The following is a 19,213-nucleotide window of genomic DNA, read 5'->3' as shown; positions in this document are numbered from 1 at the left end:
AGGCTCTTCTTCTCAGGCGCCGTCGTGTCACCTTTTTGTCTTCGGTTGCGCGTTAGGCAGGCTGTCGCGTGTGTCGGTGTGTGCGCGCGCTCGTTCCGTTCCATCCGCCGCGCGATACCAGCGTCCTCCTCCGCCGACGTTGTTGAAAACCAGCCACTCATGACTCATCCTAGCTTCCTGCGGCAACACAGGCTGTCTGGTTCATCCTTCCGCGCGGAACCCTTCTTCGACCGTGGCACGGAACCGCGTCGTCGCTTTCTGCCGTGATGCTCCCAAGATCCGACGACGTGCGAGTTCTGGTACAGGTTCGGAGTTAGGTCGCGTGTTCTTTGTCGCTGGTGACGGCGCAGTTAGCTACGAACGAGAAGCCATCTTTGGGTGGTGGAGATTGCGGCAACGATGGTTACGACGACGGAGCTTCCCGAAATACAATGGTACCCCAGCCAGCCTAGGAATGAGGGTCTTGAAGCACAAATGACGGGTGCAGCTCCACGGACAATTGGCCGTGCATATGAGCTCTAGAAGCTCCTGTGCGGCCTCGGACATCTAGAATGTAACATTATTTTGTTTTTGTTTGTTGTAAAAATGAACTAATCTATGTGAAGTTCCTGTAAAATCACTCCATTTCTCTAATAATACGGAGTGAATCGTCATAGAAAGCTTATCTGACCTCTTCCATTATACCTGGTCACCTGGGTGCATTTGCATCCTTGATCAGAACAGTCGTCTGATGTATCTAAATTACAATTTAGTCTCCTTCTAGCGTATGATTTTTTTTAAAAAAAACAATTTTGTCTTGGTGAATCTGTGAATGTATCTAAATTACACAACACTTGTATAATGTATCTAAATTAAATAAATTAGCTGGAATAGCTCAGTTGGTTAGAGCGTGTGGCTGTTAACCACAAGGTCGGAGGTTCAAGCCCTCCTTCTAGCGTATAATAGATTTTTTTTAATTTTTCAATTGTGTCTTGGTGAATGTATCTAAATTACACAACACTTGTCTAATTTATCTAAATTAAATAAATTAGCTGGAATAGCTCAGTTGGTTAGAGCGTGTGGCTGTTAACCACAAGGTCGGAGGTTCAAGCCCTCCTTCTAGCGCGTTTAAAGGATTTTTTTATTTTTCAATTGTGTCTTCGGTGACCTTTCGTGACTTCATGTTCTGATTTTTTTTTTGACTTTTTGTCGATACATTTCCCCCCTTCTTTGCTGCTGAATTAATTGTGCCTTCGTGAGCTTTTGTATTTTTAACACAGTTTTACTCCTCAATTCATCATGACTTTGTTTGGTTTTTGACAATTTGACCCCTCAGTTCATCATGTTTTAGTGAGTTTTTGTGTTTCTGCCACTCTTACCGGTCAATTCATCGTGAGCAACTGAGCATGGTCTGGAGCTATGACAACATTTCTTTTGTTTAATTGTTGTCTCTCTCTCTCTTTTTGGCTGTTTAGTTCAATACATATACACTTTGTTCATCGTGAGCACATACTGCCTGGGGCTACCAATCAGCTCATTGTGAGCACTCTCTGGAGCTCCAGGTAATACATAATTTGTTTTCCTGTTTTTGCGCTACTCAGTTCATCGTGAGCACTGGTTGCTACTATTAGCAACGTGGATCCAAATAGGGTCTGCCAGACTGCCACAACCACAAGGCCCACATCAAGTCTGGTGATGGGGCTCACCGGCCGCTCAACCCACACCCTCTCGCTACCGTGAGGCTATTTGGTTTAGCTTTTTTCTGACCAGCTTTTCTGAAAATCTGGCTTCGGAGAGAATCTGACTCTACCGTGAGGCTATTTGGTTTAGCTTTTTTCTGACCAGCTTTTCTGAAAATCTGGCTTCGGAAAGAATCTGACTGTAAGAAGAATCTAAGTATCATTACGATTACGTGTGATTACGTATGAAGGAAGATAAAGTTATTCATAGGGCTCAGAATATAGAAAGTGACGAATTCCTACTTTTACAACGACTCAACCGATTATGTGTTTATGTTGATTTTGAATGGTTTTTGTTCCAACGAATTTTATAAAAGCTGACTAAAAAGCTAAGCGTTTGACAGTCCACATCAGCTTTTGGTGACCAAAAGCTGAAACAAACAAGGCCACAAACAAGGCCACGTCAACTGGCCAGAGCTGCCGCTTGGGCACCAGGCGCGGCCGGCCAAGAAGGCGGAGTGCCAATCCGCTTCGACGAGTGGATATTACGCTGCCCAGCAGCAGCAGCGGTGGCGGCCAAACAACAATAACTCCAGGCAACAGAACATAATGCAGTAATTGCACAAATACCATCACCAGCATGCCATGCAAATACTACGGTATGTCAGACAAGCACGATACCAGTGCAGTGAGAGCACCTGTTGCAACCGCCAACTAGTGTTGCTCCACCCCGACACAGCTAGTGTTTCTCCCAGAATCAACCAGCCAGGGGAGATCACCGTTCACCAGTAATCAAGCTAGGGCAAGCTCGAATCATGCTTCCCAATTCAAATTGGATCCAAGTTCTCCATTTGCGGACAATGAAGGTTTCCTGGTGTCGCCACGCTAACAGATAGTGTATCCTTGCTACTCCTTACTGGCTGTACAAAAGCACACGCTGAAGCCGCCTTCACAAGGCTCTTGCAGCAGCAGCGTTGATGTAGCTGGCAGCTCCGTCCGCATCCATTTGCTTGCCTTCCACTAGTCCCTTTATCAGAGTGGCCGCATACGTCTCTGATGGAGGTGCTAAACGCAGCTCACCAGATTTATACCTCTCAATATCTGATGCGGGGCACCTGCACAGACCAGAGGAAAATTAGTTAAGAATCACATTGCAGGGAAAACACATTTCGGACACCCTTCAAAAAGTTGCATTCAACTGCCGTTCAGAAGGGTGGATGGGACTTCATGAATACAATGAAACTCACGTCATAGTTAGAATTGGAACTTCATCCTCATTCCCAAGATAAAGTACATTGGAGTACCAGCTATCCTGCAAGAAATTCATCCAACAGACATTAGATATATTCCAGAACTTTTGAGACTCAATATTGCCACATAGATTAAACATGGTGTCACAATTATACTGGTAAGGCTGGGTTTGAAATTCGTCCACTGATGACATGACACGATACTGTTTTTCTTGTGTACTTTTATCTTACTAAAATCAGCCTTCATTTCAAAGGTTTTGGAGCTCTGCCAACCTGATCATACAATCATTTCTAAGACCAGATGAACTTGAATACTCAAAGAGGCCTGTTCTGCTCCATGCTAAACAGATCAATATTAAAAGTGACCTACATCTCTATGGGAAAAAGATTTGTCATCTATCAATAAGCTCTTAGAACAGCAGTCAGCCTGTCATACGTTTAGCAGTAATGTTTTCAACAGCATGCTAGTACAGTGTTATTTAATCTCATTAAAAATCATATAGAAATTCTGTACAAAGGGAAGGGTACAATTGTAGAAGTGGGACAAGCAAATCAAACCTTAATAGGTTCAAGATGAACAGCTCTGTTTGTAGATATAAACTTGATTTCAGATGAACCAATCAAAGGAGAGTCAGGATACACAGTGTTTCCGTCTTTGCCATCCTCCAGCACTAAACGATTCTCCTGAAACAAGATGTCATTGAACTGCTCCAACCTGTTGAAGACAGGCAAATTAGATGAGATGTCAGGTACTAACAGAATGACAACATGCCACCCTGTCTGAATTGAAAAATCAATAACGTGTCATACATACGTTATTTTGTACATGCAGACATACGACTTCTCATTGTAGTTTATCTCAGGGTTGAGAAAAGCCACACCACCAGTTCCCCAACAAGGGGTAGACGATCTACCGAAAAGCAACCTGTGAGGTACAGTCTTCCACACGGTTCCTTTTGGTGAGCTTGTGTCACGTGATCCGCAGCATGGTATATTCATACCCTCAGCCTGCCCCAGATCAAAAGAATGGCAAATTTATCTCTTAAAGCATATTGCTTATATAAGATAAAACATCAAGTATTGACAGGAACACTGGAAACCAATTTATTCCTTAAGTATTGGCATATATCCCAAAAGAATCACGAAGGTCTCAAATACTGCGACATCAAACAAGCAGATCAGACTGATAAAAGGACCAATGCTCTGCAAAACATTCAGGATGATGCTAATCTGTGGGGTCTGGCTGGGGCAATAGACCTTAGAAGAATCTAGCCTTAATTTGCTGGGTGGTTGTCTTTTAGTCTGTTTCAGAGGGTTGTTTGGTTTATCTGTACTCTGGAGGGAGTGTCTTGCCCCCCCCTTCTTATTTTATCTTTTTTTTCTCCTGTTTAGTTGGTTGCCTTTTGGCTCTTTGTATTTGGTCTTCTCTAGACCTTTCTCTTCTTAATATATTTAATATGCCTGTGTATTCGAGAGAGAGAAACCAATGCTCCATGAAAAAACATTGAGTTTTGAACTTTACCTTCCCTCCTTGAATATAACATAGAAATCTTGGTCTCCACATGTTTGATCCAAAACTGGCATACCAGACATCAGTTTTCGATAAATCTGATCGCCACTCAAGAGATAAATCAGATATTTTTTTGGTCAGCACAACAGATGCATTGTTATGTACTTTTACTGAATCAACTGGATGCTGTTCTGCTGCTGAGCAACTTGAGTTAGTCTTCACTGCAAGGCTGTCATCATCAAGTTTCATCTTTGAGAGGTGTTCACTTATAGCAACACCAGTAGCTTCAATAACACTGACAGATGCAACAGTGCCAAGGAGCTCATCAACATCTTCACTATCAGATTCAGAATCAGAAGCGTAGAGCTGTTCATTAACACAAAGAAATACAAAAGGAAAATTATTCAAGCCTGACTATTGGATTAACGTGTCTATATAAATTTTGTCTCTTCCATCAATGAGTTTCAGTGCAGCACGCCACATAAATTATATTAAAAAAATGTAACATCATTAATGCAAATATAAACTGTAGATAAAATTGTCAATAAATTTGAGCTATATAACTCACATCTGATTTTTACCATGTGGCATCGAGGAGTTAGGATCTAGCAATAGACATGAAGCATTTATACGGAAGGGGGGGAGAGAGGGAGCGAAAGATGTCTTGATGACATGTCATGTGGGTTTTGGCCTTTTGGCCCACACTGTCAGCATACACAGGGATTTCACAATCAGTGTTAGCATTACACAGGGAATTCAAGATCATTTGGTTGCTGATACAGAAGTGTCTTTTCTCAATAGTTCATCAGGTGCTCTTAACATGGTTCATGTTCATGCAATCACATTTTGAATAAATTGAACTACAATACACTATTAAATCATGCACTGGAAAGTTCAATGTCATAAAAGGGTAAAAGCTGGAACTATTTTGACAATGTATCACCAGAAAAAGAAAAAAAATGAAGAAGATAGGGTCAAGCCACCAGAAAGCATGGCTAAGAGATAAACATTTCTTACACCAAAGCACAATTCATTAATCCAAGAGTAGTCCAAATGGGAAAAGGGAATATACCTCGCTTGGTGCAGGCTTAATCCTCAATGATACATTTTCTGGCAACTTGCTACTCAGAACAGGCCAGCATGTCTTCAATTCATTGCGTACCTAGCCAACGTGAAATTCAAAAGACAAAGCGACTATAAGTATCCAAATAGAGTAAAGAACTAGACAGCAATAGTGTATGCAGACCATTACCGCTTGTATTACTCTCCATGTAGATTCAAATGGTTGCATCTCTGGAGTGTTGAATGTGAATTTGTCTCCCAAGAGAACTTTTGCACAAGCACAAACTGAGTTCGCTATGGACCTAAGGTTATAACCTCCTTCAAGGGCCATCACTATCCTTCCTTGAGCAAATCCTAACAACTGCAGAATTTGGCATACAGATGAGAAGGGCAGGCAATGGGATTTTTTAAATCTTTTGTATAGACTTTGCATGACACGCCAAAGGGCCAAGATGCATATAGGAAACACTAGATAGATGGAAGAAATCAAATGAAAATTCTAACAGGCATAAAAGATGCAATGTTAGAGGCTTCAGACAACTTTGATCCATTTAACGTATTCCAGTTAATCTGAACTGTTTGAAAGTTCAAGCAACATTAATGTCTACTTTAGGGACAAGAAAGTGCATGATGTGATGAAAATTGAAATATGATTAAAACCTGTTTTTTCTGCAACTTCATACCTTTGTTAGTAGCAGTGCATATCCATTTGGTGTAATGCAGCACCCACCGAGAGGATCACCCAATGCTGACCATAGAATGGAAGATAGATATCAGAGTAGAATTTCAAAACCAATGGACGATAACCAGACATGATTTTTCACCAGCTTCGTCTTTCAGGTGTGTACCACCACACACCTCATTCACAAACATACACTAGAGTGAAGTGGAAATCAGAGTAAGAGCATGTTATGGCGTGGCTGGGTGTCTAGGGCTGGTAGTGGTGGCGGCGCGCCCAAGCTGCACAGGGCGTAGCCGCTGGTAGAGGCGGGGTGAGGTTTTTTCCCCTCGGCTATGTTGCTGGTAGAGAAGAGGAATAGGAGATAGATGAATTACTGCTTGATTCTATTACTTGCGTCGTGTGGCTTATATAGTCCTTGATCTAACAAGCTTTCTTAAAAACTCTCCTTGATCTAACAAACTTTCCTAAAATCTCTCCTAAAAAGTAAAAACTCTCCTTATCTTATTTGCTAACAATTCTATCCTTACCTATTTGCCAAAAACTCTAAACAAACTCTACTAGGCCGATCACATCTTGATCTGGCCGATTACATCTTGACCGTGCCCCCTATTTTGGCGCTGGTCTTGCCGGCGTCGTGCAAACGTCCGGCCCCACATGACAGAGCACATACATGAATTGGAGTTGCTGAACTGTCTAGGCTGCAGCTAGCCAATGCCTTCGTATAGAAGCAAAAAATCACAGAAAAGTAAGGGCCATGCTGCCTGCTACTTGTTACTATGATTGCTACCTACTACTGTACATGTTACTATAGCCCACTGCTGTCATATTGACTAGGAGGAAGGAAGTAGTCACTGTTCCTATGAGTTATGACAAAAGAGAGATGTGAGAGTAGCAGATTATTTTACAATGACCTACCACAAAGATGCACGAGAACTCCAATAGTATAGATTCTAATATAGTGTATCCACAGTTCAATGCTGAAACAAAGCTTCACAAGGTTATAAATTCATCGGCAGAAACCTCACTTATTACACAACAATATAATCAGGTAGATAAGTTGTACTAGTCTGAAGTTAGGCCATGGAATATTTAAAAACGCTTGCCAGCACAACATTGCCTTGATTTACATAAATGTTTAAAGTATCAAGTTCCTAAGTCAGTGAAATAGAAGAATTTCCAACTACATACCTGCATCAAACCCCGCTGATACCAGAATTATATCAGGATCAAAAACTTTAGTGACAGGAAGCAGTACATGGTCCCATGCAGCAATATAATCAGCATCACCACACTTGCCATGCTCCCAGGGAACATTGATGTTATACCCTTTACCAGCTTCTTCCCCGATGAAACAATGAGAAGCATCCCCTTCAGAAGGATAGAAGCTTCCATAATCAAATCTACAAAACAAACATTAGAACAATAAACATTTATTATATCTTTAGAACAATAGATATTTTATTATAGCTTCATTAAGGTGACTACAAATGATAGAGATAAACAGAGGTTTTGTGGCAGATTTTCTATTCCATTAAGCCACACCACAAACCATGGAAGGATTGGGTACATATAGAAGAAGCAAACTTGGAAACTAAGAAAGCTTCAGCGTATGCTATAGTAGATGCTAATCTAGGATTCTAGGTGCTAAGAAAGATAAGAAGATAAGGTGCTGACATATGCACCAACTAATCCTAAGATAAGCACAAGGCTTAGTCTATCAACAAACACACACTTTCTTTTTTTTCTCGAACACGCAGGAGAGTTGTGTATCATTATATTTAAGAGGAAAACAAAAGTTTAGGCCAAAAGATGGACCAAATACAACACCTCCTTATGGAGGCCAGAAGCAGGCATACAGAAAAAGATCCATCAAGAAAAACAGTTAGGCGACCTCTCTCCTAAACTCTGAACTATGGCCATAATATTCTAAGACCTGCAGCCCCAGCCAAGCCCCAAAGTCTAGCATCCTCTTTAATATCTTCAATAATTCGGGAGATGCTTGGAGATGCCCCATCAAATACACAAGTGTTTCTATGCTTCCACAGTCGCCAAGCCACCAGCAAAACAATTGAGTTGAAGCCTTTCCTTTGGAGTTTAGGGACAGCTAATTCAAACTTACTCCACCAATCCTGAAAGTGAGCAGCATCTCTTTCTGGAGAGACTTGCTGCAGCCCAATGAGGGAAAGAATATGATGCCAAACTTCCCGAGCAAAGACACACTGTAGAAGGATATGGAGAATAATTTCTTGTCCCTGGTCACATAGGAGACATTTAGCAGGGTGGTCCAATCCTCTGCGAGCCAATCTGCCAGCTGTCCAACAACGGTTTAGAGAGGCCAGCCACATAAAGAATTTACATTTTGGAGGCGCCCAACTTCTCCAAATCCTTTCTGCTGGTTCGAACAAGACGGCTGCACCAAAGAAGCGGTCATAAGCAGATTTTGAGTAATACCCAGAAGCAGTGGGTGTCCAACAGTGCTGGTCAGGTATTCCTGGGTGAATCTGCCCATGGAGCCAACGATCAGTCCAGAAACAAGTTTGGGTGTCGTCCCCCACTAAAGAAACCATCGAACAAGCCAACATAGCAGCAACATTGGTGTTTATTTTAATATCTAAGTCGCTCCAAATTCGATCCGGCTGTGTTTTCTTCAACCAAATCCATCTCATGTTCAGGGCCCAGCCAAGAATCTCCAGGTTATGGATTCCTAGCCCTCCTAAATCAAGGGGTCGGCACACCCTTTCCCATCTGACCAAGCAATGACCACTTTTAATATCCTTGCGACCCTTCCACAAAAAAACTCTTCTAATCTTGTCAATGGCCTTGATAACCCACTTGGGGCATTGAAGAGCGATTAAGTGGTAAATTGGGACAGCAGTCAGGACTGCCTTTACCAATACTGCCCTTCCAGCCGGCTGCAAAAAGGAAGCCTTCCAGCCAGGCAGCTTGTCAGCTATCTTATCAATGAGACCAAAAAAATCATTCTTGGACAGCTTGCGAACAGAAAGAGGAAGACCCAGGTATTTGCAAGGAAAAGACTCCAGAGTACAAGGCAGCAAGGTTTGGGCTGCATTAATGTGCTGGTCACTGCATTGGATAGGTGTCAAGGAGCACTTGCTAATACTCGTTACCAGACCGGAAGCCTCTCCGAAGATCCTCAGAATTCCTTGGTCAAAATTAATTCCTCTTCCCTTGGTTGCAGGAATAAAACCACATCATCCGCATAAAGGGAAATGTGTTGACCATTTCCACGCAGCAAGAGAGGTTGAAGCAGCCCCTGTTCACATGCTCTTGTGAACAAGGAGTTCAGGACGTCCATGACCAAAATAAAAAGCATAGTGGACAGAGGGTCCCCTTGCCTTAATCCTCGCCAGTGATAAATGATATCTCCAGGTTCACCATTGACCAAGACTCTAGTAGAACAGGAGGCCAGCAACTTGGAAAGCAAATTACACCATACATACCCAAACAGTCTATGATCCAAGATTCAAGTGACTGTATTGATTGCAACAACGGACATGTTCCATACTTTCCAAAGGACCAAAAAAAGAGAGCTTTAAATTCACAAAAATTAAGATTATGCAAATCAACCACAATAACACTACTGTGAACTAAAAAAAATCTATCTTATATAAGCATGTAAATGGCATTATACATAATAAATTTATAAGTTTGATATGCCACATCAGTGGAACTGGTTAGATGGTTCGAGGAGACTTCTTGGTATTGGGAGAAGAATAATCCGTTCTCAATCAGAACAGTTCAAGGTTACAACAATATATACACAAACCCTAAAAGGCCTAGTGGGTTAGGCCATAGAATGATAGAACGCCCATAACACACAGCCATAAACGATGTTGTCTAACACCCACCACAATAGAAACTCTAGCTACAACTGACTTTGAGACTGGATCGAGACTCTGAAAACACCAAGAATGGTAGACCCTTGGTGAAGATGTCTGCAAACAGCGAGCTAGTCGAGACATGGGAAACACGAACGTCCCTGATGGCAACGCGTTCACGGACGAAATGGAGATCAATCTCAACATGTTCTGTGGGCTGGTACTAGAGCGGGTTGACAGAGAGGTAAATAGTGTTGATGTTATCGCAATATACGAGGAGGGTACTCCTGGTGACCGGGTTGTGGAGTTCCTGAAGAAGCTGATGGAGCCAACTCGCCTCGGCCACGCAATTGGCGATGACGAGGTACTCCACTTTGGCACTGGAGTGGGAGACCAAAGACTAACGCTTGAAGGATCAGGAGATGAGCTTGTCCTAGAGGAACACAACATAGCCGGAGGAGACCAGAAGAAGAATGACGAGGGTGGCGGCCACCAGGCAGAGGATGAGGCTCAAGAAAGGCTTGATACCATATTGGGAGAAGAATATGCCATTCTCAATCCGTACAGTTCAGGGTTATAACAATATGTACATAGACCCTAAAGGGCCTAGTGGGTTGGGCCTTGAAGGCCCATAACACACAACTATAAAATGAGGTTGTCTAACACTTAGCCACATATCACAAGGAACACCATGTGAATCCATCATAAAGTTGATTCATACAACAATAGGTCCCCTTGAATATTAAAGGCCAAAGCATGAATTGGTTAGTGTGGATACAACTGAATAATGCTAAATAGACATGACTAAGAATCTAAGATTGTGTATGTGACAAGTGCAAGGTGACTTCTACTAAGAAGACAATAGGCACCAAATTTGAGAGGAAAGGGATCTAAACCTTGGTAAGAAGAATGAACGCCGCACCATCCAACTAAGCGCGGGTTCAATTCCTATCACTATGGCTGAAGCATTCAAGAGTACCATATTCTTACAAACTTCAATGGCCACAGTAACTGTTTAGTTTAATAGGTTCCATGACACAATACATTAGGTGAAGAAATTAGATCTATAAAACTGACCCCCCCGGTGATTGCGCAAGAACCAGGTCGTTTAGCCAGTCACGGAGCGCTACGAGAATATGATTTCATTATTTTCATTTGTAAAGGGTGAGTAATGAACAAAGTGAATTTGTAGAATGTGAGCACAAATCACACTGGATTGCATCATATAGTCAAACGGCATCAAAATGCAGCTCACTTACTCTACCCTAGAATATGCTGTTGATACCATACAGATAATTGGAGGCCTTAAATTATTCTATTAACTGCAAGTTTCCAGTGTTTCCAAGGAAAGTAAACCATGATATGGATGATATGGACGTTCCAAGAACAATTATTCTCCAAAGAAAAGAAAAAAACTGTCATAACTTTGCTAACATAATTTGTAATGGTACTGAAGCTGCTCTGAAGTCTAAAAGAAAGCCAGCAAAGAAATATCAAAGTGTTTGGTCAAACCTGTGAACTGAGAAGAACAATACACGAGGATCATCGTAAAACATTTTCTGTGTGCCATTTCCATGGTGAACATCCCAATCGACAATCAATATCTTCTTGATACCTAAATCAGGCTGCAATATAAAGAACAAAGTTCAAAAGTGAACAAATGGTCCCCCAAAAAAACAGGCGTGCGCGCGCGCACACACACAGAGGGAGAGAGGTTTCAGTATATACCCTCTCGTTTAAGAGATAATTAGCTGCAACTGCCACATTGTTGAAGAGGCAAAATCCCATAGCCTCATCATGTTCTGCATGGTGGCCTGGAGGTCTGACTAGAGCAATAGCAGAACTTAACTCACCTGCAGCAACTTTCTCAGCTACCTAATTGCCAAATAATCCACTTTTCAGTTATTTCCTACTAATAAGGTGGGGTATAATAGCAGCAGAAAAGAAGGAAATGGGCTTATGTAACATGTAAAATGACCTCTATGACAGAACCAGCTGCAAGAACAGCAGATTCCGAGGAACCCTTATTCAAGTAAATGGAATTGAATTTCCTAGCAATCTTGTTCCTGCTGGCATCATATATTGTTGAGCTAATTTCCTTCATCAGCTTTATATGCCTCTTGCTGTGAACAGAAGCTATATACTTGTCCTCAGCTTCCTTTGCCTTAAGGGCCACACACCTGGAAGAGAATTATGTTACAGTAGCATTGCTGAACCCCACCGCTGTCCTCAATATATAAGAAAAAAAATACTACCCTAACTAGCTAAGCAAAATAGTGAACCAGATCAACATAACAAAGCTGTAAAGTTGGCGTTTAAAGTTTAGTTTACTAGCATCGAACTTAAAGCAACACATGCATCTAGAATACTATAAACAACTTCATGGTGTGCAACCGAAAGCGGTTTTTTAAAAAAAATGATGCATTGTTTGAACCAAATTGTTGGCACCGATCTGGGCGCCAGTCACTAGAGATGTACCGCCTGGCGGTGCCCTCTGCAGCAGCGCGGACGGTCCGCGGCCCTGAGTCGGACGGTCCGCGATTTCACTGTAGGAGCGGCTCCTTCCCTGCGTCGCTCCGGACGATCCGCGCTCTGTGCGGGACGGTCCACAATGGCGCAGTGTCGTCTTCCTCCTCGCGGGAATGTATATCTCGCCCCCTAGGGAGAGATCCTAGGTGCTTCGGGTCAGCAGGCCATCCGGGGCGTCCCCAGATGGTGTAATGTTGCCTAAGGATTAAAAAATCAGCTCGAGGAAGAGACCTAAAGACATTCACCCTCCTAGCAGATGACCAGGTTTGTTAGGGTGAGATCCAAGGGTCGTCTTGGGATCGGCAGGCCAACTAAGTCGGATCTAGTCGACGTAGAGTCGAATAGGGGTGCATGTAGATATATAGAAAGCTACAACTAAAAATATGTTACATCTACTCATATGGCAGAACTGATAAAGAAAGGTAGATAAAGCAGATTAGTTCGATTGAATATGTTCGGGTGTTCTTAATCGGTCGTACCCGTTTATATTTATGGGGGAGTAGGTCTGTAACTGTTCATAGGCGAGATCTAACGGATTCCATTGATAGATTAGGATAACCACGCATGAAGATAAATATTCTCGCCCGTTCTCATCTGGTCGCGAGGGTGCGGACCGTAGAGGCCGGCCATGCCAGGTGCCAAATATGGTGCTCAACACAAATGTTTCATAAAGTTATTTTCAGATCGAAATGGGCCGCCACAGCAACAACATCGGGAGAGCACTCAGAGCAGAGTCAAGCAAGAGTCATGGGCCCACAGGCGGCGGAGGCTTTCGTTTCGTTCCAGGCAATTCGAACGGAAAAGGAACACCAAGGGCACCGGTTCGCCGTGCAAGTCACCCATCCCTACCAAAACCACGACTCTCACAGCTCGACACAAGGGCGCGGGAGGGCGGCCTCTGGCGCCATACCTGGACGCGACGCCCGCGGCGTTGAGCTTGCGCCAGATGGAGCGCAGCCGCTCGGGGTTCTCCGGGTGTTCCTCCCCGTTGGGCGTCGCGTGCGCGCACATCCGCTCGTCGTACAGCAGCCCCACCAGCGGCGCGGTCACCGGGGGAGCCGGAGCCGGCTCCGCCATCGCGCGGTGGGGATCGGGGTGGCGAAGCACCGGCGGGGATCGGGGTCGGGGTCGGGGTCGGTGGACGCGAAAGGGGCGAGCGAGGCGAGTGGAAAGCTGGGGTTCAGGCGTATCGACGACTCGACGTCCGCTCCGACGACTCAGTTGGAGGGCTTGATGTCGGATGTGGGTCCGACCTGTGAGTGGTAGCGACGGGCTTTCATTTGAGTTGTGTTGGCTCGATCAGATGGTGTTCAACGGTTAGTCTAAGGTGGTGTTTGATTTTTAGGAACTAATGTTTAGAAAAATTTCATCTTTCGTATTTCATTTTCGTGCCACATCAGCAATCTATGTCCTTCTATAGCATCTATTTTTATAGTTATTTTCTCTATATTTTCCCTATACTCCACCTCAAATGTATAATATCAATTTTCTCTCTCGACAGAAGCAAGGGGAGAGAATATCGCTCTACCGTACGGGAGGTATAGCGGAATCCCTCAACCGTTGCATGAGTAGATAAACGCTAGCGTCACTAACTAAACATGTGTTTGGGTGTAATGACAGAATTGAATAAGATAGAATGATCTCTTAAATAAGATAGTTTGGTTCAAAATTAGGGGTTGAAATAAAACTATCCCAGTGTTATCTTTTAACATTGGAGGGACGAGAGAGAACGCCAGGGGACGTCCCTATCATATCTATCACAGCTCTTCCGTGACTAAATGCATCCTAAATCGAGAGGAGGGGAGGTCTCGCCATAGGCGTCGTACTTGCTCCCTCAAAAATGCCATCTCCCTCCATCCAAAAAGAATACTCTATTTGTCCCAAAATAAATTTTGTTTTAGGTAACTAATAAATTCATACAATATCTGATATATATATATATATATACATTCATCATCATCGATTTGAATATAGACATAAAAAGAGTTAAAACGAAAACTATTCGAGAACAAAAGAAGTATTGAGTAAAGTGTGATAGTGATCTCTAAACTTGTTTAGATGTGTCAAGTCAGTGCCTAAACTCTCGGAATAGTCAATTATGTTCCTAAACATTATTCTGGTGTCATTTTAGTCCAATCCGATGTGAACAGGACTTGGTAGCTAACGTGGCATTGCCACCGTGTCGTCCATGTGGCACGGCATCATCGGAGTAGAATGTGGCGAAGACGAGGAGGCGGCCATGTGGCAAGGTCGTGCAACGTCTTCCCACGTCAGCTAATTAGATCATGTTCACATCCGATTGGACTAAAATGGTATCGGAACAATGTTTAGGGGTCTAATCAACTACTCTGAGAGTTTAGATATCGGCTTGACACACGTGAACAAGTTTAGGGGGCCATCAGCGCACTTTACTCAAAATATTATTATAGTGAAAGCTTCTAACTAATGTCAACTTTAGCTAGCTAACAATTAGGTCATGTATCCAACAAAACCTTGAACACTCTCCTTTGGTATAAAGCACGCACTACTTAGGCCTATAGTAGTTTTACCCATCTCGCCCTTATTTTAAACCTCACTCAACAAATTGTGCAGTTATAGAGAAAATAATGTTTTATATAGTCATATGGATAATCTGCCAGCTACATCCTCATTAGAGGTAGGAGGCAAGAGAAAGTGCAGGAGAACTTGGCCAAGGATTCCAACCGTATCTAGTCAAAAAAAAATAATTCCAGATTTCATGTTTAGTCCAGAACTCACTAAGTCACTATAATCTGCTGGAGTGACTGAGCTCAAGTACAAAAGAACTAGAATTTGCTGCATTTATTACTACGTACTTCCTAAGGACACACTATATATAAGACCGGGCAACTAACTCCAGCGCTAGGCCCAACAGTTCAATAAGCACACCCAATTAAGAGAAAGACCCAATCGCCCCAAAAGACTAGTCCAATTGGGGAAGGGTGGCTCTCCATTTTAAAGTGGCTTCCTCCTACCAAGTTAAGCGCTGTGGGATAATTCTGAGGCTCACACGGTCACCATCCGACTACAATTGGGCCAACTAGGCCAATTGCGTCTTTGCCAACGGGTAATAGTGGAGGATGTCCTCATCATTCCCACCTTCTTAAAATGGGTCCTAGCTCAATGTTTTTCGTTACGTGATGATTCAAATAAACATGTTCGCTGCGGTTTGTTGTTGCTTTAATTTGACTGCGGTTACGGTGTTAGGGACATCAGCCCATTGTGTCTAACGGCCCATGCTGGCCCAGGTACCTAAGGGGAAATACTACAAAGACGCAGTGGAGTCACCACGAAGGGGGCACGAAAGGAAATATCAGAACCTCTTATTGTTCATCTTCCTCCTCCGTCTACTGCTGTTCTTCTTCCAACAACTCTCATGTACCTCCAGTCGTCTTAAACCTTCTAGAGTTTCTTCTCCTACCTCGATTCTTCTGCTATCTTCCTACCTCGATTCTTCTGCTATCTTCCTACCTCAACTCTATTACTTTGTAATTGCTTCTATTGAGTTGAATCAATATACTCCGTTGGTGTAGTTGTTAACAATTGGTATCAGATTTCTACGTTCCTCGGCCCTCTCATCCATGGTGTCTTCATCACCGATTGATGCCCACCTTACCAGGGCGCTGCAGCAACAGACTCGTGAGATCCTCTCTGAGCTCGACAAGCGCTTCGCCACGATTGACTCCAAGTGGGCGCGCCGAGTCGGCGCTCCGGAGTCCCAAGCGGTGGAATCCGCTCAACACTGCGATGAGTTCTCCTCCGCCCTCTACGCCGGCGTCGAGGCACATCTCTCGGCGGCTACCCTACAGTCTACGGGTACTCGTGTCGCTGCCCTGCAATCTGCCCTGCATGTGTTCGATGCAAGGCGTCCACGGGCGCAGTGGAGGTCATCCGTGGAGGTCCGGCATGTGTTCGCAGACCGCGACATCAGTGAACAACCTGCCGGAGTCCATGGCCGCCTCGACAATTCCACCACCATCACCATGGGGTCCAACATCAACCCGGATGGCGTAGCTGCAGGTGGCGCCGCAGATCGACCAGTTCGTGCAGCAGCGGCAGGCTGGAGCTGCGTGCCAAATGCCGGACCTGTTCCACACAAGACCGACGATGCAGCACCTGCTCGCGGCTACACGGGAGTAGCAACACCAGCCCCTGGACGGCATGGTCGTTGCTTACCACAGCAAGCAGCACGCCACGACCAGGAGGGGAAGTACTGCTCTGGTAATCCATACTTCTGGCAGAGAGCGTCCACGGACCCATTGGTTTCAAAGACCGGTGCTCGCAAGTTGTTCGATGAAATGCCCACAAGCGACCGGAGATCACCAGACCGCGTCCTCGACGTCACTATACGCCAGGTCTGTTACCCCATGTCTGAGAGTGTGCTTCATGCAGTTTTTGCTCCTTATGGAAGGATCGAGCGCATCCATGTCATTGGGGGTTTAGATCCTGTGTTGGCTAAGGTAGTATTCCAATTAAAGCATGAAGCTGCAGAAGCCTATGGGGATTTACATGGCCGGAATATTTATGATGGGTGTTGTCAGATGGAGATCAATTGGGGATTCTCCCAGGAGCAGGATGTTTCTCGCTCCAGCGTTGAGTCCAACCTTCGAAGCTCTAATGCTTCTCATGCACGGCGATCTATTGCTGGCGTTACAAACAATGGTGTTCACAAGGTTCTATTCCCTGTTGGTCAACAAAGTGACAACGAACCTCCAAGTGCAGGCCTCCGGTATGCTACAGGAGGTGTCTACAACGAGAATGGGAGTGTAGTAGGGAGATTGGGGAACGATGACTTTGGTTCCAACAATCACACCTTTGATGAAGGGAGTGTGGGCAAGTTTGAGAATGGAGAGACTCATTCACATTTGGATCCATATGTTGAGTCGATGGCACTGCTTCAGCCGGCACAGGAAGCGTTTGAGAATGAGATCCAAAAGTTTGTGGAAATCAGGAAAGATACTGACGAAGATTCCACAAGTAGCCAAAGTGAAATAGAATGGAACAGCTCGCCTGTAGAAGAGTTAAATGATAAGATAAAGATGCTCGAGTCGAAGCCGGAAGAAGCCACCATGCTCATCAAGGAGCGAGATTCACAAATACTTGAACTAGATGCACTCAACCATGTACAACCACAGAATACCATAGCATGTAACGACGATCTGCTGGCTCTACAGTCTGATGTAGACCCGCTGCTCTTGGAGAAGATGGAGGCAAAAATTCAGTGTTTTATCCTTACAAGAGCTTCACGCGATTGGACACTCCTAGCCAAGGATCAATTTGCTCGTAGCGAGGCACTGAAATCCCTTCTAACAGATCACAAATCCTTAAAAACCAAACTGCAGCATGCCGAGAACAGGGTGATGCTGCTGGAGGATTGGACTTTCAGACCTACGGCAACCCAAGTTCAGAGCGCATGTTACTTCACTTATAGAGCATCACATCAGCACAAGTGGGGTGGTGATTTCACTGACCAAATTAGCGTCAGCATGTGGCTGTACAGTTCAGGCCAATCTAATTCATTTCAAGTATTGCTAACATGGTGTTTTGCTTATTGCTCGGCATACAACTTGCTTGATGGATTCCTCTCAAAGGATAACACCAAAAAACTACAAATGCCATGGGATCCTGGTTTACAAAATCTACATCGACTCGAGGGCGAGTCGATTTTTTTAAGGAGGGGAGAATGTTAGGGACATCAGCCCATTGTGTCTAACGGCCCATGCTGGCCCAGGTACCTAAGGGGAAATACTACAAAGACGTAGTGGAGTCACCACGAAGGGGGCACGAAAGGAAATATCAGAACCTCTTATTGTTCATCTTCCTCCTCCGTCTACTGCTGTTCTTCTTCCAACAACTCTCATGTACCTCCAGTCGTCTTAAACCTTCTAGAGTTTCTTCTCCTACCTCGATTCTTCTGCTATCTTCCTACCTCGATTCTTCTGCTATCTTCCTACCTCAACTCTATTACTTTGTAATTGCTTCTATTGAGTTGAATCAATATACTCCGTTGGTGTAGTTGTTAACATACGGCTACTACATTATTTTGTCTCTATAGATTATAGCTACAGCAACTGCAGTTGCAGGGCAGCCGAACCATAGTCTTTACTTGTGTGTGATATAATTCGATGTCAGTAGAAAACACATAGTTAATCACATACCATTCGAATCAATCAAAAACAACACACATTGGGAGGATTTCAGACTGGTCTGCTCGGCCATGGCTTCCCTTAACTAGTCCTCTGACGCTCTCTCGACTGGTTCTTCAACACCAAGTAGCTCCTCTTGTGTTGCCCAACTGATAATGCGACAGCGTACTCCAAGCTGTTATGTTTCTTTTCAAGAGTGCTGAATTGCTCTAGTTGCTTGCCCAACGCTTTCATCGTCTTTACCAGATAGAAGTCACGTTCCAAGGGTTAGGATTCGAGAAGGCAACAACACAAGAACAACCGACATAACGCGACGGTAGACGATGGTCTCAATGATAATACTCCATCATCCACTTTTTTTATTTGTTACGATTTAGTTTAAAAATAAATTAGCTGACGATAAATATTCGAGAACCAAGATAGTAGTAACTAAAGAGTTAGACTCATGAGAGAGGTGAGCAATGATCAGTTTGAGTCTCATCGTCACATTACGTTCCATGCAAAAAAAAATCATATGAG

General features: G+C 43.9%; 1 protein-coding gene and 2 non-coding genes across 3 annotated transcripts; 2 read left to right on the top strand and 1 right to left on the bottom strand.

Annotated features, from left to right (window-relative positions):
• The first annotated feature begins 863 nt into the window (after positions 1-863).
• On the top strand, positions 864-937 carry TRNAN-GUU (transfer RNA asparagine (anticodon GUU)). The gene has a single exon. It is a non-coding gene; the product is annotated as a tRNA-Asn (tRNA).
• A 93-nt stretch (positions 938-1,030) lies between these two features.
• Positions 1,031-1,104, top strand: TRNAN-GUU (transfer RNA asparagine (anticodon GUU)). The gene has a single exon. It is a non-coding gene; the product is annotated as a tRNA-Asn (tRNA).
• Positions 1,105-2,260: 1,156 nt separating this feature from the next.
• On the bottom strand, positions 2,261-13,763 carry LOC541883 (RPD3 histone deacetylase homolog). The gene is made up of 13 exons (NM_001111549.2): positions 13,441-13,763; positions 11,980-12,181; positions 11,730-11,876; positions 11,514-11,626; positions 7,351-7,562; positions 6,164-6,228; positions 5,671-5,841; positions 5,491-5,580; positions 4,431-4,784; positions 3,723-3,916; positions 3,467-3,623; positions 2,906-2,970; positions 2,261-2,773 (listed from the first exon to the last, which is right to left on the bottom strand). Exons 1-13 carry the CDS (start codon positions 13,605-13,607, stop codon positions 2,608-2,610), a joined length of 2,103 nt encoding a protein of 700 aa, NP_001105019.2. The 5' UTR covers positions 13,608-13,763; the 3' UTR covers positions 2,261-2,607.
• Positions 13,764-19,213: the final 5,450 nt, after the last annotated feature.

The sequence above is a fragment of the Zea mays genome, chromosome 2 (genome assembly GCF_902167145.1).
Source record: "Zea mays cultivar B73 chromosome 2, Zm-B73-REFERENCE-NAM-5.0, whole genome shotgun sequence".
In the NCBI taxonomy this organism is placed as follows: domain Eukaryota; kingdom Viridiplantae; phylum Streptophyta; class Magnoliopsida; order Poales; family Poaceae; genus Zea; species Zea mays.
Note: the sequence above shows the minus strand (reverse complement) of the source record. Positions and strands in the feature narration are given on the sequence as shown.